The following is a 24,032-nucleotide window of genomic DNA, read 5'->3' as shown; positions in this document are numbered from 1 at the left end:
ACATCTAGTCTCAACCAGTTTCCACCCTGGCTATATGGCCCATGTGGACAAGGGATCTTCTTCCTTCCTGCACACTTAAAAAGTTTGCAGAGATGCAGATTCCCAACTACCTTACAATTTGTGCAGCCAGTTTCCACAGGGCCAGATCTCTAGCTACTTCAGGAAGCCTGTAAAACTACACTGACTTCAGTGGAGCCAGATTTACTTGAGTGGAGGATCTGGCCAGTGGGGCTCCAGCTCTTCAAAAGAGTGCCTGTAAGGAAACCAGGCCCAAAAAGGCTCAATTTGGATTTTAACTTAATATTATGCCACAATAACTACTGAGCTCTGTATAATTACTCTTTTAAAAGCAATATGAAACAGAGCAGATTCCCGAGCCACAAATTGGTGCAAACTGATGTACCTTTAGTGTTAACTGAATAGCACCACTGTACACCAATAATCTAGTTCTATGTTATTAGCTGTTGAACTTAAAAGACTCTACAGCCAGCTTTAAAAGACAAGATATTTGCCATTTAACATACTGGAAAGGCTCTCTATTGGATGAAGTGGTCCATCAGGTGGCATGGCTGTAAATTATTTACCAGCCACCCCATAAGACTAGATTAAAACCTACTGAAAAAACAAAACAAACAAACAAAAATGAACATCTAATTAAGTTAGCAGTTCTTTTTGAAAGGCTATAACAAGGACAGGTGTGCAGAAGGCAGATGGCAGGCAGGAACTCAGCAAAACAGGTGATCACTAAATGAAAAAGAAGAGAAAAAAATAGGTAACTTGATACATGCATTATCCTCAGGGACTGAAAAAAAAACCTCTTAACTCATAGGCCTAATATCATCATGCATTTAAATACATATTCAGGCAGGGTCAGTAGAAAAAAAATAAAAATTCCCCAATTACCCTATGGGACATCTTTTTCTAGCCCAACCCCCTTAAATTTAGAGAGGGATAAAAGAAAAACCAAATTAAATGTTAAAATAATTTGGGAAAAAAAATCCACATCAGCCTAGGGAAAAGCTTTTGGAGAGAACTGAAGATTCCTTAAATTAGGCCTCTTGGTTTTTTCTTTTGGAGAAGACGACATGCATGATTTCTCCTCTGCACAAACAACTTATGGGTGCAACCTGAAAAAGAGTTTGCCGATGCTTTTTCTTGGGTTTCAAAGCACCGCTGGAAGCCAGGGGTGACCATGTGCTCCTTATGCTTCCACACTATTTTTCCACGGACCGCTCTGCATTATGGCTTGGTTGCAGCAGGCAGCTATCAGTCAAGACTATATCCGTATGTGACTGTTTTTCTTCTTTTCCCAGTGGGGTTGGGGGGGTGCTACAGATAGTTTTACCCCACGTGTAAGACAGGCTCACAGCAATATGCAGAAACAAAAAACATCATGCTGCTTAGATCACAATTTTTCCCCTGAACCACTTTCCCAGAGGTCTGCAAGGAGAACGATGGCACAGAAATAAATTGTCCTCAAGTGGTCTATCGGGCACAGGCGGAAGGATGTATGGTTTTCCATTTCAGATGCAAAACAAAAAACCAAGCAAGCTACAATAGGACTCTAGTCCAGCAAAATTGTAGGACATCTTCCTTAGTGTGAAGGGCACAATAAATCCTGACAGCAGTCATCCGCCACAAATCTCGTTTCAGGACACCACACTGCTGAAACATTATCAAGAAGGTATCTGCAGTTTTCTAGAATGCCCCCCAAAATGTATGCACCCCAAAAAAAAATAAAATAAAAAAAATAAATCACACAAGTTGGACAATCTGACGGTCACTTCTAAGAGCAATACAGAAGCTTATGCAAGTCAGATGAGAAGTGTATTCAACTGAACTTAGGACTCCTGTTTCACTAGGGAGTCTGAAGAGGACAGAGTGCCATGCTGAACAATGCTGGCCATTTCTTCTGAAGCTACCCACACTTAAACAAAAACAAAAAAAACACTAAACCCCAAAGTCCCGTGTCCAGCTGGTTTTACAGCCAATTATTTCTTCTCCATGCCAGCTACTCACTGGCTGAGCATGTGGTCTGCATCACAGCCTTGGGACAAGTACAAGATTCACCCTTGCTCAAGGAAGAGTTGACGTAATAATAATTACGTGCAGTCCTATTAAGTCAGGCTGCAAATCATAGGTCATCAGCAGTTACCACATTATCCAAAAAGCCATTTTACAGGTTTTAAATAAGAAATAAAATTCTTTCCCCAGAAGTCAATATGAGGAGAGCTTAGGCTTGGTAGACCCCTACATTAAGAGCAATGTATTCATTTTTCTTATTGGTATGCAGTGGACAAAGGGCATATATTAAATTGGCTCCAAGACCAGGGTCAGTTTTGAGACTACTGAACAAAAGCAACTTGCAGTGGCAGGGGGGCCCCCCCAAGTACAGCCAGGAGACAGTATCCTGCACTCCATCTTGATGGCAAGGCTCCCATTTTATTTGGTGATGCAGGACAGGATGGTTTTCCATGGTGATATGCTGGAGGATATCTTTTAGGAGCCCCGGGCATAAATTCCAGGCCCACTTTGAATGGCTGTTATGCAAAGTTATTAAAGGGGGGGTGGGTTCAACAAACCATCAAAGCTGGCTGAAGTGTCAAAAATACCCAGCAACCTGTCCAACGAGTATGCACGTACCTCCAAGGGTGGGAAGAGCTGTAATACAGCAGCAACCGAGCAGCTCCCTGGATTAGCTAGATAAACAGGTATTCAGTTACATACTTAGTGGAGCAGATATAATCAGTCACTAAATACTGTATACTTTGGGCTTGAAAATGAAGCTTCATATTGGTTTTAAAATGAGCGCTCTCTGCTTTAGCACAGAAAAGATCAGTCCTAGGGATTAAACAGAACGGAGTGGGGCAGTGCACTGTGTGAACACGCTAACACCCCTGATACAAGTCAGATGCACACCCCAAGATGAGCAATGTTGTTCATAACCAGGATTTTTCATGCACCTCAGCTTTTTAAAAACTGAAACATCACCATTTTCATCTTGCACCTGCTAGTCATACACAGCCTTCAGCAAGGTTCCTCAAGAAGAGAAGAGGAGTCCGAACAACCAGCTTCTGACTTCTGCTATCCGAGGGCAAAGGTTTATTGTGGGAATTGTTTGCTCCAACTCTTGCTGAAGCTTTAAGGGTTTTCCTTTGCTATTCCATTTGGTAAATGCAGTACAAATAGTCTTTAGGCTGTCCTGGATTCTCATTTCTTTCACTCTCTGAAGTGGAACATGGAAATAAGACTTAAAATTAAGTCTAACAGCTCCCCTCCCCTGCCCCCCATCTGTCCCAAATGGAAAGCCAATTGTTTATCAGATTTAAGTGAACTACAATCATCTAAAGAGGCTTTAGAAATGGTTTTGAGAAACAACTATACATGCATTGGCTAGGAGACTGCAACTAAAGCTTCACGTTGCAGCAACCAAGACTTAAAAAGAAATGTGTATCTAGTAATTGCGCCAAAAGCTCAGAGTGCAAAACAGATGGAGATTTCTTTCAATAAGACCATTTACACCATGAGAAAAAGTTAGTTCTTCTAGCAAAACACCCTCCCCACATACCTGGCATGTCTTCTCCCCCTCTTCCCCACACAGGGTGAAGATTTCACATTCATTTCTCATCTACTCTTAGGGTCCTGTTACCAGGGCAGAATGAGCTCGTCTTTAAGTATATTTACCAGCCTCTACAGGATTTTGGTAGGGTAAGTGCTGCTGTCCCAATGCTATAGATAAGGGGCCGAGGCAGAGAGACACTAGTTGTTTAGTCAAGGTCACAGCGTCTGTGGTAGAGGAGAGGATTGAACGGGGTCACCCAAGTGCAAAGCTAGTGCCTCTCATGGGATCATCCTTCCTTTGCCAATGCTTGATACAAGCCTCAGAAGTTACAACTATTATGTGCGTGCGAACGGTGCATCTCAAGGGTTTTGACTGCTCCAATCTTTGCAGCCTCTGAATGCAAGATAGCTTAACTGCCTAGCGTGAGAGTTCATTTTCCCAAGTGGTTGAGGAGAAAGCCACAGAACCTGACTAGAGAAGATGAATTATCTGCCACCATTTTAAAAACACTGTTCAACATGAACCCATTCTGTAAAGCAGGAGGATATAAAGAAAAAGAGACCCAACATGCTGCATTATTGACACCGACTTCAGCAAAGAACCACAGCTACTTCGCAGAGCTCAGCAAGGAAGGCATAAATGCACGCTTATATTTGACGTGCAAGATGAAGTCAGTTTTCTCCTGAAAGGAGAATATAAAACCAATCCCATCTTACAAGCCATTTTCATGCTTGCCACCACACATAACAGCTTGTTAACTACTCCTCACAGTAAGAGGAGTTGCCACTCTTACCAGACTCCTTATACAACCGTCTTAGCTGCTTGCTGGCTTAATCCCGGACCGATTCCTAGACTGGAAGCAGCAAGGAAACTATGCTGCTATTGTTATTAGAGTCTAACTTGCAAAACACCAGAGTGGAAGAGGTCTGCTAAAACCACCCAAAGATTACTCGGGGGCAGGCAGGAGTTTTCAGAGCCATCCAATTCCAAAAGGCATCTCAGTTGGTAGCTTTGAAAAGGCACCGACTTCTACACACCACTTGCATATAGATGCTTCTGGGTCTCAGCATCCTCCACAACCCGAGATCTTCAGGATCAGATGGGGTCTCTGCCACGCGTAGATCGGGCCCAGAGCAAATATTGTAAGGGGCTGTACAAAATCCTAGCACAGCCCAAGAAGAGCTGCAGTCTATGCAGACACTGTTTTCATGCTGCAGCTGCTTTGTCAGCATCACGGCGGTACTCGCCAGCTCTGCAGACGAACGCAGCGTTTGAGGTGCTATTTGAACGTGTTGACTGCACCTTTTGCAGCTCAAAGGGGGAGCGTGGGAGAGAGGGATCCTGTGCAAGCCATTCTTGCCAAGACAAACGAGAGGCTAGCTCGGCTTTCCTGTTCAAGATACGCAGGGTCCTAAGCTGTGTTGAGAAAGGAGGGGGAGAAGGGAGCAACATGGTCATGCATTTCCTTCTCGTTTTTATTGCCAAAAGGGAAAAAATAAATAAATCAAACCATACTATAAAACTAAATAGTCAGGACAGTTTTGTAGGCTGCTCCCCCGCTTCCCCCGAGAGGTCACTGGCAATGCCCAAGCTACAGGCCAACCCTCTGAAGGCAAAAGGCTGCAGGGAGCCAGAAAGACTTTGCAGCATCCTGCCAGACAGAGGCTACATGAAAAACCCACATGTATACACAACTTCCAAGCCAAGAGCACAGTTGTTTTTGGTCCTTCCCAATCAGGCTGCTTAAGATCTTCTGCAGCCAAGGACAAGGAGGGGGAAGGGAAGTCTGCCACAGTCTCCCTTGCAGAGCGTAGCAAACAGCCATACCAAAGCTCTGGTCAGTTCAACCTGGAACGGCCCGAGGGACAGAGACGTCCCACGCCAGGACCTTACTTGAGGAGAGTGCCATTGCAATCCAAGTGGCCAGTTCATCTAGAGCAGCTGGTGGCCCAGCGTGTGGCATCCCCACTTTCTCGTGCCCAGGCACACAGCATAAGAGACGAGAAAACCCTCAACAATGGTATTCAGTCTTTATTTTCACTTCCTGTTCCAAAGTGCATTGCCACACTTCACCGCAGAGCTGCCTGTGTTGCAGCGATGGGCACGGCGATTCCTGGATCTGGCTCTTCGGAAGAGCGATGCGAGGCAGTTCCCAATTCTGGATGGTATTCCTAGCCTTGCTGCACATCTGCTTTCTGACTTCAGGGTGCCCCGTTCTCTGCATCTCCGCTTCCCTTCAGGGAGCAAATGCTAGCTCTTGTGCAGACGGGAGATTCGTTAATGGGGCAGTATCTGCCTCGAGCAAAGTGTGACAGTTTGACTCAGAAAGGAAACCGTCAGAGCCTTGTACCTTAGTGTTCGGGTACTTTTTGCCAAGAGCAGTGCTGGATCCACCTGCTCTCGAGACAGCTGTGGAAACACTCCCGCGCTCATCTTTTGACTGTCAAGGGCCAGATGCAAGCTACCATAAGACTAATCCAAGCTCCTATTTCAGAGTCATTAGCCGTGGCCGTCTGTTCGCTAATTGTCCTACGTTTCCCCCTGCACACATACCAAAGGAGAGATTTCCATTCGCTGCCCCGGGGCTCATTTTAACGTTTCAGCTACTGCTTCTTTCAAGTCTCTTTCTGGGCCTGCAAGATGCAATTGCACACACACGCACAAAGTGACACGCTGCCATGCCCGTGGTGGGCACTGTTTGGTCTCGAGCCAGAAACCGCTCTCCTTTCTATACGGAGGGAACAACTGACGGGCTGGAGATAAGAGCTTAAGTCCCCAAATTTCCTTCTCCGGCTCCAGCTCCTGAAATGGCCAGAGAGAGAACAGACTTGATGTGCAAAGCCTTCTAGGACTGAGAAAAAAAAAGTCTCCCTGCCCCCTTTTTAGAGTGGCTCAGTGACTAAGTAGCTTTACAAGTCGATGTAAATTAAAGTAGTTAAAATGGGGAGTTGAGATCAGATGCATAACTCGCTGGTGGCTTTATCAATTAAGGAAAATCCAACATTGTTGGCCACCAACTATTGGCATCTTTCTTCACAGCTGTTAGTCATGTACAGACAAGGCCCCTGGCCAGGTCAAGTTGACGCACACACTACTGTTACCCAATACCCAGACTTCCTACATTTATTGCAAGAAGTCAAAAGGCTGGTATTGTGACTAGGCAAGCCTGGAATAGAAATAAAGGCTGAATACCGGGACAGGAGGGGCTTCTAGTAGCAGTGCTGTCAGGTGCATCTCTATACCCCTAAGCAAGATGAGGGTGGCGAGAAGCCCCCTGTGTAAGTAAAGCCAGACTTACTGGAACAAGGACTTCCCTTTTGGAAAGGAAGCGGAAAGGCGACAGGACCCCCCCGGAATTTGATCCGTTTCTCAATACAAGAGGAAATACCCAACCACCGGTACAAGGACATCCTCATCTAAAGGGGGCCCTTTCTTTCGTTTTCTTTTTTTTTTTTTAAAGGATAGGGGTACCATTTTCAGGTCTTACCAGGTGACAGCACAGCCAGATGCTCACCTGGGGTCAGTCACCCCCATAGTATCCACGAGGGCTGGGCCAAAGCACCCCGCCTGAACAGTTGTTCCGCGGAAACCCAGGGGTTTGACTGAACAAAAGAAAAGCCTTCATAAGAAGTGTATGCTTTCCATGGAAAGTTTCGATTTTTGTCACAGTGGCAAACGCCCGAAAACTGAAATATTTGGTTTGGTAGCTTATGCTTGCTATTAAAAACATTTAGACTTTCCCATGGAAGAATTTACACTTAATACTTCAGCTAAAACAAGAGTAACAACAACAACAACAACAAAAAATACTTTCTTAATATTAACTGCACTGGAGCCATTTGATTTTACCAGCTAAGGATCCAACCCTTATGTTACATCAAAAACAACCACCCATCGCACATACAACACACACACCCACACCACTTACCCTGGAAGGCAGAGAAGTTTTCCATTCACCCTTTTCCATGCTTTAAGGATGGGTGGGGAAAAGGGCGTGCATAGGTCACCATCACCAAGGATTTCAAAGCAGCTGAAAGGATGTCGACACACATCTTCCATTCGTTGTAATGACAGACGCGTCTACATCCCCTACGCTTCTTTGAAAAACTTCAACCTAGTGACTATCAAAAGATATTAAGCTGGAAGAATGAAGGGTTTTCTTCTTTCCTAGCATACGGTACGTATCATTCTTAATACCTAAAAATACAACTGCACACTGAAATCTGCAGACTTCAATAAAAAGCCCACGTAAAACAGCGATGAGAACGGCAAGGGTTCCTTTCTAAATTAAGACTTATTCAAACAGAAGTGAAAGTTCTTTGACACATCAACACACCCATGCTTTGAAGCAGATAACAAGTTTAGAGATAGGTGGGAAACTTGTTTTCCTGTCCTGTTAAATGCAAATTTTCAATAAAGTGCCTATTCCATGTTAGAGCCAAACCCCTCCCACCAGAAAACAAAAAACTCCCCCAAAAAAACAGAGACAGGTTTTCTTTTGGTCTCATTTAGGTTGTTTTTTGCAAGGTGGGGGGGGGGGCGAGGAGAGATTCATGCAGACACTCATCTCTTCTTCTCTGATTTGGGGTATGGAAGACTAGATCCAAAGACCCACTGTGCCCAGCTTGGTCCTCCAGGCAAGAGCTCCGACTATCAGGCCCTTTACTTTTCCAGGGCAGGTCTCTTGGTAGTAGCTCTGCACATGAACTTTTGAACAGCTAAGGGTCTCCCTGGCCTATTGAATGACCACACTGGTTGTCCCAGTGGTTAGGGCAGTCTCCTGGGATCTGTACACCACTGAATACGCAAGCAGAACATCATTATCTGCTTGCCATATGAAAAAGAGACATTTACTCTGGAAGCAAGTCAGGGCCTGGAATAGCCACAGCTATTAAAAACATAAAAAGCCACCCTTTAAAAAGAAGGAGGTAGCTTAGCTCCCATTCCCACTCTATATGCAAGGCTCACCAAGAATCAGGGCCCAAGACTTAATTATGGCCTCATAATTAATGCAGTTCCTTAATGGACATACAACACCTTTGAATTCAACTTCAGAAGTTAAAAGCAATAACCAAGAAGAGCAGAAAGAGACAGCAGGCCAGTCGTGCCCTCCATCACACCTGGCACACTGCACTTTCAAGGAGCACAGAAGGGCTTAGACAGCAACAGCACGCCGTGGACATGCTCGCTGTCATGCTGCCATGCCGCCAGGAAGGTCCTCAATGGATTACTCCATATTTGCACCAGTATATGATAACAGCATACGTATCCTCTAACTGTTGCCTTTCTAGGCATCACCTCCCCCTCATTCAGGGAGAAACATGGGCCTGACACCAGTGCAGATCCATCCGAACTCCAGTAATGACATTTAAAGCCAGCCAGCTTAGGACCGTCTAACAAATGAGCACCTATCCCAATTCTGGTCCGACAGCCGTTCTTCACCAGGTCAGGTCATCCCATTTGTTTATCTCCCTCGCTGCAAACATGCCAATGAGGAGGAGCTGCTGGTTTATTTTTAGAGCAAGTACCGCAATTGTGCAAAGCAGACCATGCGTCTGCAGCAGCATGCCACCACCCCACCTCGGAGCGCTGTCCTGGTATCCTCCCCCAGTACAGGGGGAAAAAAGAAAAAAAATCCCTTTCTCCTTTTAGGGAGACCACTGCTGGAAACGGGAAGTTGCTCCCTCCGCCTTGCTTGCTTTCATTAAGACAGAAAAATCAACCACCCCGGCACACAGGCTGCACGCACCATTTGTAGCTCAGTTCTGGACCAGCCACAACCGTGTACCGGGCAGGTTAAACACAACCATTCACCGCTTCTTTTTAAGACGGGATACTGTTCAAAGCAATTCAGGCCTAGCAGCAAAAAGTTGAGGATCTCCACCAGCCGTCCCCCTTCTTTTGTGCGTAGCTCTAGAAGTACGTACCACTCAACGGGAACATCCTCAGTTGGCCTGGTTCAAACATGGCCAGCAGAGGTGACAGATGCCAGCTATAAGTTCTCACACACACACACACACACACACACACACACACACACACACACACACAATTAAATCCTTCCTGCCAGTGGGTGGTTTCCCTTCTGCTCCCCCTAAACCCGATCCAATGCACAATCCACACGCTAAGCCAAAGTTCACTCCCTGGTTTTCTGTGCCAGTAAGGTAACCTACCAGGAACTGAACCAAATTCAGTTCAAGCCTCTCCATAGCTGTGCCAAGTCCTCATCCTGCTCCTCTCGTTTCACATCTCTCTGACCAAGTAAACCCTACCACAATGCTCCCCTTTAGGATTGGCAGGTAGCCTAGAAACATTATACCACCCCTTCTCAAAGCCTGGTGCAGGTGGCAGGTTAGGCTGACGACTGGAAGAAGGGGGACGCTGCTAGGGTGCCCATATATACTCTAGCTTCTCTCAGCTGCCAGCCCGGTTCCTTGGAGCCGTCTGGTACAGATTAGCACAGCCTGACTAGTTCAGCTGTGGGTGGGGTACCACTGGTGATGCCCAAGTGTCTGCCCTTCCTTCCCCTCATCCTAGATGTGCTGTAGCTCCGAAGCAAGGAAGCAGCTGCCAGATAGTTTCTTAACCCTAGACTGTGGCTGGGACACACCCAGAAGGAAGTAAAAAAATGCCCATTACGTATTACTCAAGCTTCCCAGACTTTCTGCCCTGGCACAGACGCAGGTGGGCTACTCATCCGTCCAGGAACAAAGTGGAGAAAGTGTGCAAGAGTGAATGTACAAGGTGGCCAAAGCAGCTGAGTCACAGAAGGCAGAAGCACATGGCTGGTAGAGGCAGGCAGTGCAATATTACCCTCCACGAGCGAGGATTAAAACGGAGAGGAACTACATCTCAGGGGGATGCCTGCTCTGGGGTGGTGCAGCTATGTATTACAGGGGCTTACAGAACAGCTCTGAGCAAGAGTCTAGCCATTACATTCTCCATCTCCCGCCAAAAATACACTTAGCTGACAAGCTATAGCCAAGTGTGACTTCACGACTTAAACAGCCTGCGCTTTGCGCTGAAAAGAAATGAGAAATTTCAGCCTGAAGGGAAGGGTTTGGGATTTAGCCTTCAAAAGCCAACACATCTGAAGTGGTCTGGCTGAAGTGGAAAGCGTTTCTCCAATCGTTGTGCACGCGCAGAATTACTTGCACAATCTACCAGGGTCAGCAAAGGAGTAAGTGTAGGAGTCGGTCATGCAAGCACATATCCATGCCATTAGTATGTGGGGGGAATGCTTCTCTTTCTTTTCTTAAAAGCAATGTTAAGCCCATACGTGAATGTCTGCTTCTCAGGCGGATGGCTCCCCTTCGGTACGTCCATGGAAACCCAATCAAATCCAAGACACGGCGAGGGACAGAATCAGGCCTTTAAGGGGACACATGTCAGTTCTTCATGATTTAAGATGGTATAAGTGGGATCAGACATGACAGAGAGCCGGGATGAAGGAAAAAAGAGACCCTGGTCAAAATTAGAGCAGTTTCAGGGTAACTAGCCACTGCCTCCTGGTTGCACGTGTATGTGCAAGCAGAGGGCTCAGTTCCAGGCTCTGCTGGATCTTCTTGATGGAAACTAATCTCTGTTGAAGAATCAACCGTCCGCCTCTGCAGGAATTTGCTGAAGGACAGGGTCATGCTTCACGTTCCAGGTACTCTGGGATGTAAAGCAGCCCATTGCTTTAGGTTACAGAATAGTCTGCTCTGACTTACCTCCAGCAGAGTCCACCCTGCAAAGTTTTGCTAGCAGAACTCAGAATTCACAGTCTAAAAAACTCTTCTGTGGCAGCCAAACCTTCCTCCTGCCCAGAGGGCCACCACTTCTGCCAGCGTAAGGCTTCTGCCACCATCCCCCAGCCAACAAAAGGTCTGCAGAGGTCTTGCCATGCCTTCTGCCAGTTGTAGCAGCTGCTTCAGCTACCGTCTTTCCAAGGGCATGCTTTGCACTCTGCCAGTGCAGCTGCTGTAGCAATGCCGTGTGGATCTACATGAAACAGATGGATAGGCATGTCCTGGACCATTCCAGATACGCAAATGTGGTACAAATCCACCCTCTGCCCCTTTCCTGCCTTCCTAATTAACACAGCACAAACTCTGGCTTGCTGTTACAACTCTTCGCTGCCTCCCCTACTCTCTCCAGGACGGTGGGATATGGCAATGGGACTCTATGGGGAACTTGAGGCAAGTTAGCAACACAACGCTGGAAGCCACTAGCAACATAGATTTGAATCCTACAGTAGGGGTCAACCCCCTTGCACACTAGAGCCAGTCAGTAATATAAAGGTCTTATGCACTCAGTAGGCATGGATAATTACCTTCCCCACAAACCCTTTGAATACGTCCTCTCGGCACCTTCCGACCATACAAAAACTAACTAGAGATAAAAATCCAAGAACTGGCATTTTTAAGGAGGAGAATTAGAGCAACAAAACAAACGAGCGTTTTGTTCAAAAGGTGTGTGGCACCCATATAAAAAAAAAAAAAAGGGGAAACAAAGCAAGGAAGCAAAAGATCCCCTTACATAAGGCCTCCTGGAAAAGGAAGTCCTTTTGACCGAGCAGGCCTTGCGAACGTGTGGCTGCAGGTTGCAGTTCGGACTGAACAGAAGTCACTCCTCCAGCTATTTAGGTTTATAAGCACCAGGTTGTTTACTGTACATGTTGGACCTCCACAAGTTCAAAGTTTTAACAGCTCCTTCTCCCTGCCCCCCCCCAGCTTCCCATCACCACCACACCTTTAACACTTGGCAAGCTAAAATTTAAGTCTGGTTGATTAAAAACAAAAACAAAAACCCACTAGCTGGCAAACGCATCGGGATCTGTCAATGCAAGTTCACCTATCGTTTGTGGGTTATAGATTGCCTGTTCCAAATCTTGTTCTGTGTGGCCAAGGATTTGTCACAAGGATATCCCAGATCATGGGCTTTGTTATAGGCACTTCCCATTCAGCAGGAGGCACATAGTCTGAGAGGAGGGGTTACTACAACTCCAGATCAACTCTGTACTTGGATGCCAGGCTTTTCTGGGCTGCCCAAAACAGCCCCGAGAACAACTAGAGTAAGTCCCAGAGCTGCTTCAACTGTAGCAAGCCTGTCCCCCCTTTCCCCACGGCTAGCAGGGTATGCTGATATGCTCAGTGGCCCCCCATCACTTCTCAGCACCATTGCTGCTGCTTCCCCGCCTAAAAATACCAAGAATGAAATAAGACGAAGCCAGCATAGATCCTGGAGCAGCCTGTTGGAAATGAAGGCAGAGGATACACATGAGCAGGCAAAGCATACACCAAGACCCAGTTCATTCTTAACCCACAGTATCTTTACACCAGTTCAGCAAACAGGTGAAGAAAAGAGTCCCACTTGACTCTTAAGGTCCATCTAGTCCGGTATCTTGCCTGTGACACAAGCAGGAATCATGCAGTAAGCAGATGTCAGGCATTATTACCACCTGCACATGAGGTTTCATCCTGCTGTCCAAAGCAGCTCGAGTTCCTAGGTTTAATACAACAGCTTGTCCCACGTAAAGCAGGAAGCCAACATCAGAATGACAAACACAGCAAGGCTTGACTAAGGCACAGGACTGGGAGCGAAAAGGCCCTTTTTTCCTAATGCCTGCAGAGGACCAGGGCTAGGCGATACGTTTATGCCACAGAAGGCATAACTTCAGCAGAAGTGAGAGCAATGGGGACAAATAAGCAGTTTATAAAGACACCCAGAACAGTTCAGCTCCATGCCCACGGCAAGACGGAACAACGTTTGAAGCCAACACTATTATAAAAACTGACCTGGGCCAGCTGTGCAGTCCAGATGTGATCTACACAAATAAGCCTAATCAGGGTAAAGGATGAGAATGAAGCATGCGCTAAGGGTACAACAGGCTGAAGGAAAGCCCATTGGAGCACTCATACCACGCAAGGCACAGCAAGACTATATGGCTCAGCAACCAAACAGCCAGCTCTAGGAGACAAGTTAACACCATACTTACTGTGGGGATTCCCCCTCCACCCCTGCCATTTCATAGAAAGGGGCTTCCCACGGTTGACGCAGAATTAACTCATGTGCCCAGAGCTTGCAAAACCATAAAAATTAACTGAACTACACAAGACTCTGCCCAAAGTGAATAGTGCTACTCTGTGATGCAAGCTCCTGTCCCCATCAACACTTGGGGCCCTTTCAACACGACTATTGAAATACATGTGGCTAACAACAGTGATGCATGAAGCTATTCAAAGCGACTTGCCCCGGGCCAGAGAGCACCGTAGCAGAAATCAGATATCAAGGTTTCTAGATCCCAGCCCCCGATTTCCAAGAAGTTGATTGCCTAGGCTCAGTCTCCCTCGCCTACTAGTCCGTACAGCACGGTTACAATTGTTATTACTTTGGGCAAGCAAGCAAAATTAATAATAATAACAATAATAATATTTCCAATACCTAGGGTATGACTCAATGCTCTGCCTCACGTGCTATCATGCACCACTGTGCAGCGGTTGCCGACTGTGGCCTTCTACACCTGCTCCAGACTGGTCTAAGCGACCGCACAAGGGATCGAGCAAAGAATCAGTCCTGCCACCTTTATCCTCCAAGCCTGGCATTAAGGGTCAGGGAGGCACTGCGCTCTCAGCTTAATTCCCCAGAGAAATCATACACCAAAACAGCAGTCAGTTACAAACACACCGGACTAATGGTAAAGCTATGCTTTCTGCTTAAAAAGATCCGTTTTCCTTATTGCAAGGATGCTGCAGGCATCCAATTGGAGTATTTACTCGGTTGTGTTTTAAGGAACCCACACCAAAGTAAAAGCAAAAAGTCTGCAAAGGGGCAGAAAGAGGGGTCTTCCCCCACCCCCACATCATCCTGGCAACAAGATGCAGGTCAAAGTACACCGATATTTGGTAGTTTCAAACAATAAAGGTATTGTCAAGGAACCTAGACACATGTGATTGGATGGGAAATTAAAAGCTCTCTTGTAAAGGTCTTTTATGAGAAGGGGAAAAGGAAGGAGGAGGAGGGAAGCAAGAGAAAGAACAGTAGATCCTAAAACGATCACCCATTGTTCAAGTCCGTAAGGAGAAGGGACGTCCTGGACAGATTTTACAGCAAGCCTCGCCTTTGCTTTACCGGCCCGGTCTTTCTGGTGGGCCCAGATGTGTACAGACAGCTTTTACCTTCTGCCAAGTCCACAGCTCCCAACGGAGCACTTCCGTACAGCATTATATCCTCAAAATATTAGTCCTGATTTAAAAAGTCTCACTTCACATTAAAGAGAGCGGTGTTGATCCTAGGTACGGTAACACCACATGCACGCTACAACGCACAACGGTACAACACGTGCAGCTTCCGCACCGAGCGCCTCTACCCCACCAGGGCAGCGGTAGCAAAATCGAGACCCTGCTGGAGAGAGCATCGCCGCGTCACCTTTTTTCCCCCCTCCCTCCTCCGAAACCAATCATTTGTTTTTAACAACAAAAAAGAGAGAAAACATCTGTCCAAGCAGTGCATCCACCTGCCCAAACTGAGCCGTGGTGGTATTTGGCAGAAGGGTACAAAAGAGGCCTGGCAAATGCAGAGGAGACACAGAAAAAAGGAAGAAAAAGCCATCAAGATCTCAAAGGGAAATGATGTGCACGTATCTCCTCATCTTCACAACTGCCTGGCAGGAGGCTGTAGCTGCTGCAAGGGTTGTTTTTTTTTTTTGGTTGAAAAAAAAAAGAGAGTTACATGTGCATTGCGGATACTGCGAGCCCCCCTCCCCAATCCTGCCCCGGGCGGGGAGCGCGCGCAGGCCGCGGGCGGGCGGTACCTCCAGGGTGCGGATCTCGTGCTGCGTGAGGTCGTTGGAGGCGGCGCACTTGGTGCGGAGCCCGCGCAGGTTGGACAGCGAGATGTCGATGAGGTCCTGCAGCAGCCGGACCTGCTGCACCGTGCTCCGCGCCGCCGGCCCCGGCCCCGGCCCCGGCCCCGGCCCCGTGCTGCCGGCCCGCCCGGCTGCGGATGCGGCTCTATCCATGCCTCGGCCCATGCATCGGGGCAGCGGCGGCGCCGAGCGCTCCCGGGTGCATGCAGCCGCCGCGCCCGCTCGCAGCCTTTTAACAGCGGCCCCCGCACTGCCGGGACTTGTAGTCCGCACGCCCCGCCTCCCGCCCCACGCCCCGCCTCCCGCACCCGCACCTACCGCCCCGCCGCGCCCGGCACGTGCGCGCTGTGCCGGGGCCGACAGCACCGCGCGTCCTGCGCCGCGCACGCTGCGGCCGGCTCACCCGGCGCGCCCGCAACGCGCCTTGCTTAGGTGCGCCCGGGGATAACTGTCCTTCTGGTGCCATTTAATACCGTACAGGCATTTTCCTTAAGTTTTCCCGGGAATAATTGTTTTTCTGGCCCAGTTTAATACCATACAGGCATTTTCCTTAAGTTTTCCCGGGAATAATTGTTTTTCTGGCCCAGTTTAATACCATAAAGGCATTTTCCTTAAGTGTTCCCAGGAATAACTGTTCTTCTGGTGCAAATTTAATACCGTACATGCATTTTCCTTAAGTTTTCCCAGAAATAATTGTTCTTTTGGCCTGGTTTAGTACCATAAAGGCATTTTCATTGTGTTCCCATTAATAACTGTTCTTAGGCACAGTTTAATACCATAAAGGCATTTTCCTTAAGTTTTCCCAAGAATAATTGTTCTTTTGGCTCAGTTTAATATCATACAGGCATTTTCCTTAAGTTTTCCAAGGGATTATTGTCCTTCTGGTGCGATTTAATACCATACAGGCATTTTCCTTAAGTTTTCCTAGGAATACTTGTTCTTCTGGCATAGTTTAATACCATACAGGCATTTTCCTTAAGTTTTCCTGGGAATAATTGTTTTTCTGGTGTAGTTTAATATCATAAAGGCATTTTCCTTAAGTGTTCCCAGGAATAACTGTTCTTCTGGTGCAATTTAATACCGCACATGCATTTTCCTTAAGTGTTCCCGGGGATAACTTCTTCTGGTGCGATTTAATACCGTACAGGCATTTTCCTTAAGTTTTCCTGGGAATAATAGTTCTTTTGGCCTGGTTTAATACCATACAGGCATTTTCCTTAAGTGCTCCCAGGAATAATTGTTTTTTTGGCACAGTTTAATACCATAAAGGCATTTTCCTTAAGTTTTCCTAGGAATAATTGTTCTTTTGGCCCCGTTCAGTACCATACAGGCATTTTCATTAAGTGTTCCCATTAATAACTGTTCTTAGGCACGGTTTAATACCATAAAGACATTTTCCTTAAGTTTTCCAGGGGATAATTGTTCTTCTGGTGCAATTTAATACCATAAAGGCATTTTCCTTAAATATTCCTGGGAATAATTGTTTTTTTGGCACGGTTTAATACCATAAAGGCATTTTCCTTAAGTTTTCCCAGGGATAACTGTTCTTCTGGCACAGTGTCAGGGCTTAAAGCCCACTTGATGGAAACGGGAGGCATGAATGACGCGTGCCCCCAGCAGCTGGGGGGCATGGTGGCGGTAAACAGGAGCTCCTGCAGACACTGCCGGCACGGTTGGCGGTGGCAGGGGGTGACGAGCATTCGCCAGGGGTCGGTGACCACCTGCAGATGCCACCTCCAGTGGTGATTGCTGACTGCCTGTAGATGCCGCCGACAGTGTCAGCGGCGCCTTTTTGTAGGGGTGTGTGTGCACCCGCGTGCACCCCCTACACGTCGCCAATGATGGGCGGCTCCTCCCTAGCTTGCTGCTACGGCCATATGGCTGAGGGCAGGCGAAACCTGGAGGCATCTGAAGCCCAAGTCTTTGGTAGGATGCCTGCCAAAAGATGCTGGAAATATCTGAAGCCCCAGGTGTGGGTGGAGGATGTTTGCCAGTTGCAGGGCCACGTATGGTTCTGGACTGACTCCTGGATTTGGGCTTGATTTGGCTTGGAACAGGAAACATTTCTTTAAACAAATATCTATATTTTATTGGACCGACTTAAATAATTGAGGGGAACATTTGTTTTTTTTCTTGGCAAGCTTTCGGATCAAAAAACCCTTCGTCAGGCTGAGGAAGCATCTGCAGTTGACGTGTGCGTTTTTGGAACGAGTAGTGAAGAAGCCAGAGGATGGTCTGCATGCAAGAAAAGCAGTCGGTGAAGATGTCGACTGAGGAGTCAGTGGTGAGAGACAGGCTGGGTGGGGAAACAAATTCTTGCTTGAATTCACCGATTCAAATTCTTGCTTGTGAATCATTTTCTCAGCGGAGAGTCAGGCGGAAAGCCCACTGGTTTGCTAGAGCGAGTCTAGCGCTTGTTCTGGAAGAAGCTGGCCCCGTTCCTGGACCTGGGCTTCTCCTGAGTGAAAGCAGTTCCTGCTGCTGCTTTTGGTGTCTCTTGTTATAAGGCTTTTGACAGAAGTCATCCCTGAGAGGGGCCTCCTATCACCCAGGGGCGATAGCTTTTATTGGACCCACTGTATGGCTGGTAGAGAGACACAGGCAAGCTTTCCAGTATCACAATACCCTTCCTCAGGCCTCACCAAGGCACATTAAACCAAGAGGGCAATTATCCTTATATAATATGTAATATGTAACACCTCCGCCCTCCCTTATCATTTCTCTGTGTTCCTACCTAGGAAGTATTATTCAGACTGAAAGTATTTGAGTTATAATCACACAAGTTAATAATGTGGGGGTTTTTAGTCCAGTTCACATGTGGCCATTATCCATCTCGTATGTGAGCACCTTACAGAAGTGCAATAGCAATATTATAAGCGTGCCACATGTGGTTCTCTCTCTCCTTTCTCCAAAGACACACTGTAATGTTGAGCCCAATTTTTTATGGTGGTTTTTAAATCAATTTAACATGCAACATGTACACTCTGCTCCTTGTGTATATTATCAAAAGCAAAATCAACTAAGTGTGCACTGTGCTGTGCCTGCCAAGAAACCTGGGAAGGTCTGTGGCGGAGTTACTCTGGGAATGAGTTTGGCCCATTGATCATGCCAAGCAATTATACAGAGCCCTAAGTTTGCAAAGCTCAATCAAAAGAGGGGCTAGTTAATCTAATTCAATAAGCAACACTTCCCATATCGGGACTGCCTCACGCTTCCTCCCATCTCCCCAGTATCTAACTGAGACCCCTGTACCACTAAGCAGCATAGTAAGGGAAGAGTGGTAGTGATTTCCTGGTACCTGTTCAAGATCCCCACGTTGTAGATGATCTGATCCAGCAAGCAGATCTGACTTCCTATGCAGAGCCCCACCAACTTCCTTCAGGTACAGCTGCAGACCCAGGGCTGTTGGGTGCTTTATATCATTCATGTTGTTTGCTTTCTTTTTTTAGCAATTCCTTTGATACTGGAAAGTGAAAATAAATAGGTTGATTTTTTTTAATAAAACCAACATAACCTTCTTAGTCCCGACACATTAGTGATACAGGGGCAGAGAAACTACTGTACTGTAACCCACCTAGCCATTGCCCCATCTCTGGCAGTGGGCAATACCAGATGCAGGCAGAGAACCCCACAGCAGGCAGATGTGGTTTGATCTGTCACTTCACAAAGGGCTTATCCAATCCCTAATAGTTTGTGATCGGCTTAAGACCTAAGCATCCGCCTCCCAACGCTCTCTGTTTGCACTGATTACCCTAACTTCTTGATAGTCACATGAACATCCAGTCCCCCCGTCGTGTTTAATGTCACACCACTCATTGAAACAAGAAGTAACATCTAAACAAATTAAAAGGGTTTTGCCAACATTTAAAGGAAGCGTTCCTGTGTGTCTGACATTATATATAGCTTGCTTTGTGTGCCTTTCCTCCGTGCTCAAATTCTGACCTCTATACCATAGTGCACAATCAAAAATAAGTCAGCTTGTCATCTCCGGTGATCTCAGTAGAAGTATTCTGATATAAAAGTCAGCCCTTGAACTAAGAGCATCTCTTTATCTAGACCACCTTTCCAAGTGTTTTGTAAATCGGTTGGGTGTTTCGGGTAACATGGATGCTTATTATTTAGTAAAGCACAAGAGCAAAGTCTTGTATTTGAAGTGGCCGTTAACATAAGCATCCTTCAGCCAATACAGATGCTTAAGTACAGGACAGAAGCTTAAGTACAGGAGTCGTGAGAGTTCGTTCCGATCTTTGCTGAATAGTATTTGTGGCGGTAGCTTTATTATCCGTGGGGTTACAACTCTGTTGGTGTTTCCATGCTATAGTGCTACATAAATAGCTGTGTTACAAATACGTTATCTTATCTGATAGTCATGCCAAGGTGCAGCTTATTATTGTGGTTTCTGAGATGCCAGTGTAAAACAACATGCCTCTGCGATGTTATCACTTTTTATTTGTAGGAAGGTGTTCAGGAAAACAATATAACTGCATGCTCTTGACAGAGGAAGGTAGCTTCCTTCATCAGAAGTAAATTAATACCTGTTTTTAGAGGACAAATATGGCAGCCTATGCTAATTTACTGACTGCTAGACTCCTGGTACCCTGGGTAGTTTAAGCGTGATAGACTTACCCTTTAGACAGTCCTTGAAAGGACATAGATATGCATCTGAGCCCTGCATCTCACTTCAGTGTCCGCTCGTCACCCGCTCTAAGCTACACACATATTGAAGCGCTTCACTGAATCAAGGCATAAGGATCTTTTGCCACGGGTTTTCGTGTGACCTTGGGCAAATCGTTTCCCCGCTTTATCACCTCAGCCTGTATATCACGGGGATAACGATATTCATCTATCCCAGCGGAGCACTTGGAGTTTTAATTCCTCAATGTCTGCAGCCTATTTTGAATTCCTCAGCTGTAGGCTGCTATAAAACTGGGAAATACAGTGTCATTACTACTATAAATGTTCTTTGCAAATCCACTAGGGAACGTGAAGGATTTGCTGCACGGGATGCTGTAGATTTCTTGCATGGGAAAGCAAAGTTCGATGAGACATTTTGAATCCCTGACAAGTGTTTGTGTAGTCCGCTGGGAGTGTCCCCCTAATTAACTGGCTAGCATAAGCAGGCAAAACTCCAGCTTCTCACATACAAGACTGCCCTCTGGGCCCAAATGGAAAAATGTGCTGACTAAACATTTTGCACTGTACATGCATTAATGCCTCAATTCTCAGCATTCCTCTTCCTGGCTTCAATGTGCATGATGCTGTCAACATGAGGAGAAACAGAGAATCCTCCCTTAGCAATGTTTCAGGGGAAAAGACTGCAAAAAAAGACAAGTCTGTTAGGGAGGGACAGAGCTGTTTTGACTCCATTAGCTAGGGAGAGAGAAGGACAGAGTTGCAAACACCAAACCACAGGGAAACCATTGTCTAATGCCAAGACAAGCCAGAGAGACTTTCGCACAGAGCTGCAACCTTTGGTGTCCCACGGAGCCAGAGGCTGCGTCATATGGGGTGAGCACTGAACAGACGTGGTACTCAGACAGCTGGGACAGGCATTTTTGAAGGAGAAACCCGGCAGGAGTGAGAAACTAGGCCTGCAGTGTGGCCCTAAGAGTTGCATGGGAGGTGATACTCCCTCTCCCAACCCCAGGACTGGAAAAGCAGCCACACTGGAGCCGTGGAGCCTCCCTGCCTGCCATTCGCATGTTGGGGTGGGGACTCCATCTCCCCTGCCATGCACACAATCACTTGATCTACAAAGCTCATCCAGGGCCTTAGCCAAAAGCCTGGTAAAGTTAAAGGGACTCCTTTGATCCCCTGCAGGGGATTCTGGAGCATGGCCCTATTCTTGTGTGCGAGCACTGGGGGTGTGATCCAGCACAAACAAAAAACTGATCGCAGCACTTCTTCCTGACATTGGTTTTTTGTTCCAACAGGACTACGTTCGCCAGAGCTCTGACTCCTGTGCAGTCATCTACCCCGGTACACAGCAAGTGTAAATGCTACTATGCCGGCTGCTATCTGGTGTCACTAGGTGAATTCAGGATGCAGGACAAATGACACGGAGGCTGGTTCAGTGGTAGCCCGGTGCTCGGGGATCCCAGGTTTGATTTCCTATTTTGCTACAGACTTCTTGGGTGACTTTGGACAATTCACTTAATCTTTCGTTGCCCCTGTTCACTGCGTATGGATGGTTTGCTGTCACAACAGCACTTTTTCAGGGGCGTGGAGAGAGTGGGTACAATCATGCTTGCAAAAACCTCACATACAATAGTAGTAGGGGCTGTACCTGGACTAGGGGTGGATTATAAATCTTGTCTAAAGCATGCAAATTCCCATTCAGGAAGCAATTTTTTCATGCGGTATTGGGTAAACTGGATATGGGCTTGGTATGACCTTTGATTTTTTCCTATTACACTATTATATTTCTAAAAACTATATTGTTTGTACAGGAAGGCAACCATTATCGTTGAGTTTGTCACACAGGAGACACATGGACACCTGCATGCATGTGCACACGTAACATGTAGTTTAATCTGAAACAGAAGTCATTCAGACTGAAACTATTGGCTGGCTTCCCCCTTGGTAGGAGGGAAAGCATCACTGTAGCTTTGCAAACAGCAGCAGGATTCAACACAGAACACCAAAATACAACGCAGGAGACCTGGGTCCAAACCTTAGGACCCAGATAGGAACACGGGTCTATGGCAAATCGTTTAATTTATCCGTGCCTCAGTTTCCCCACTATGCTTCTCTATTTAGCCCATTAAGCTCTTTGGGACCATGTCTCTGACTGTGTACAACACTTAATGCAATGTGACCCTCCTCTTAGTGAATCTCTTTGAGTCCTAGGAACTCATGTCACATTGACTATAGCAACAGTCTGCAATTCAGCAGTGTCCATGCCCCAGAGAAGAGATCCATGTTTAAAAATAGCCCCACTGCGTTTTTCTGCTGCTTTCACTGAAGTCTCTACTACCTTTTTATCCAGCTTGCCCTAAGCTGAGTTCAGCTATCACAACAGTGAAATTAGATGATGAAACTGAATTACTCAGTTTGATGTGTTTAACACCGATAATAGGAACCTGCTTGAAGAAAGCACATGTTGGGATTTGAAGAGCTGAAATGTTAGGTGTTTCAGATAAAGGAAGCTTTTATTATCTTTGATTTCCACTCAAAGGCTGCCTCCCACACACACAGTAAGCAGGCTCCTTTCTCTTCTGAGCATGGTACCGTACAGAGCTAGGCCGGTGAAGGTGAGAAGCATCAGCTCTTGACGGAGACTCTTTTGCAATACTTAAAGAGAATGAGAAGCATAAGGGTCACAAGCCAGACCCTCAGCTGTTAGATACTGACCTAGCTCCATTTTCTTCAGCATCCACAACAGAGCTATGTCAACTTACACTATGTCCTGAGCACTTAAGGAAAAGCTTATGATGCACCTGCCTCCTCCAGACTGCCATCTCCTCTGCCCAGCTCAACCTTTAGTGAGCCTATGCACTAATGGCCTCGGCAGCTCAGTCTCACCGTTCTGCAGGCAGGACACCCATTTTTCTCTTTCAGCCTCTCCTGAAATATCCATTATCAGAATAGCGGGGTGGGAGTGGGGGACCTGGGACTTTGCTTCAGTAAAGAATCGTGGCATAATGAGGGTGCAGCGATAGGGGCAACTGCCCTGGGCACCAATGGGGGAGGTGGGGGAAGAAAAGCCTGATTTCTGCAGCAGCTATGCAATCGTGATCATGGCAATAGTGACAAGAAGTCACCCCAAGTGCCCACCACGATCTTACGTTGTGGGTAAAGAATGCAGAATCAGGGGGAAAAGATGAAAGTCAGTTGGCAACACTGGGCAGACAAGTAAGAAGCTATGGATTCAACTCCAGGACGCCTGATTAGATTCAGGTTGCATTGCAAAGCTGGCCCAAGTTCATCAAACGGTTCACTCAGGAATTACCAGGACTCTTCAGTTTCTCATTTAGTGCCTCTCCAATGGCAGACAAGGATCTCTACTGATTGTACCAACTGATTTATGATTATTATTGCCACAGGTGTGGTGGGAGTTTCACACACGGCTTAGAGAGAGAGTTCTTTCCCATCCATTCCAAACATTTTAATTGCAAAGGCATGTCATGCAGGAGAAATAAAGACCTCTGCTTCCTGCCTGTCCCAGCAAGCTGGATTCTGTAGTTCCCAAGCAGACAGAGTCTCTTTGGCTCAGCAAAAAAGCAATCCATCTCGTTATAGCAAAATAACTCAGATGCTCTCAGCCAAGCGGTCTACGTGGGAAACTTCTTTTCAGCCTGTTGTTCCTCACTGCCTGTAGTGAGTTAGGGGAAGAGGCCTAACCTGCCAAACTCCTTTTTCTTAACCTGCTTTACCAAGTTTTCAATCCAGATCTTGCTTCTGGAAGGAGCGATGCTTTTAAAAGAAACCCACCAACCTACAGGCCACTTGGGGAAGTAAAAATGTCCATCGGTTGGAACCTGGCAGTGCCCAGCGGGTCCCTGAAAGCCGCCAAGGGATTGGAAAGGAAAAGGGTCTACAGTTTAACAATGCTTCCCACTACCCCCACAAACCAATGCTGCTTCCAGAAACTGCTGGGCACTACATGGCAAACCAGCTATA

At 46.7% G+C, this 24,032-nt stretch overlaps 1 protein-coding gene across 1 annotated transcript in view; it reads right to left on the bottom strand.

Moving 5' to 3' along the window:
- Window positions 1-15,628, bottom strand: part of KSR1 (kinase suppressor of ras 1) — a 93,763-nt gene extending 78,135 nt beyond the window's left edge. The window contains exon 1 of the mRNA XM_006276458.4: window positions 15,357-15,628. Within this exon, the coding sequence (XP_006276520.2) occupies window positions 15,357-15,575 (219 nt within the window). The 5' untranslated portion in view covers window positions 15,576-15,628. The remainder of the gene's footprint in view (window positions 1-15,356) is intronic.
- Window positions 15,629-24,032: the final 8,404 nt, after the last annotated feature.

Source organism: Alligator mississippiensis, chromosome 14 (genome assembly GCF_030867095.1).
Source record: "Alligator mississippiensis isolate rAllMis1 chromosome 14, rAllMis1, whole genome shotgun sequence".
NCBI classification, from domain to species: domain Eukaryota; kingdom Metazoa; phylum Chordata; order Crocodylia; family Alligatoridae; genus Alligator; species Alligator mississippiensis.
This window is presented reverse-complemented; position numbering and strand designations above follow the sequence as displayed.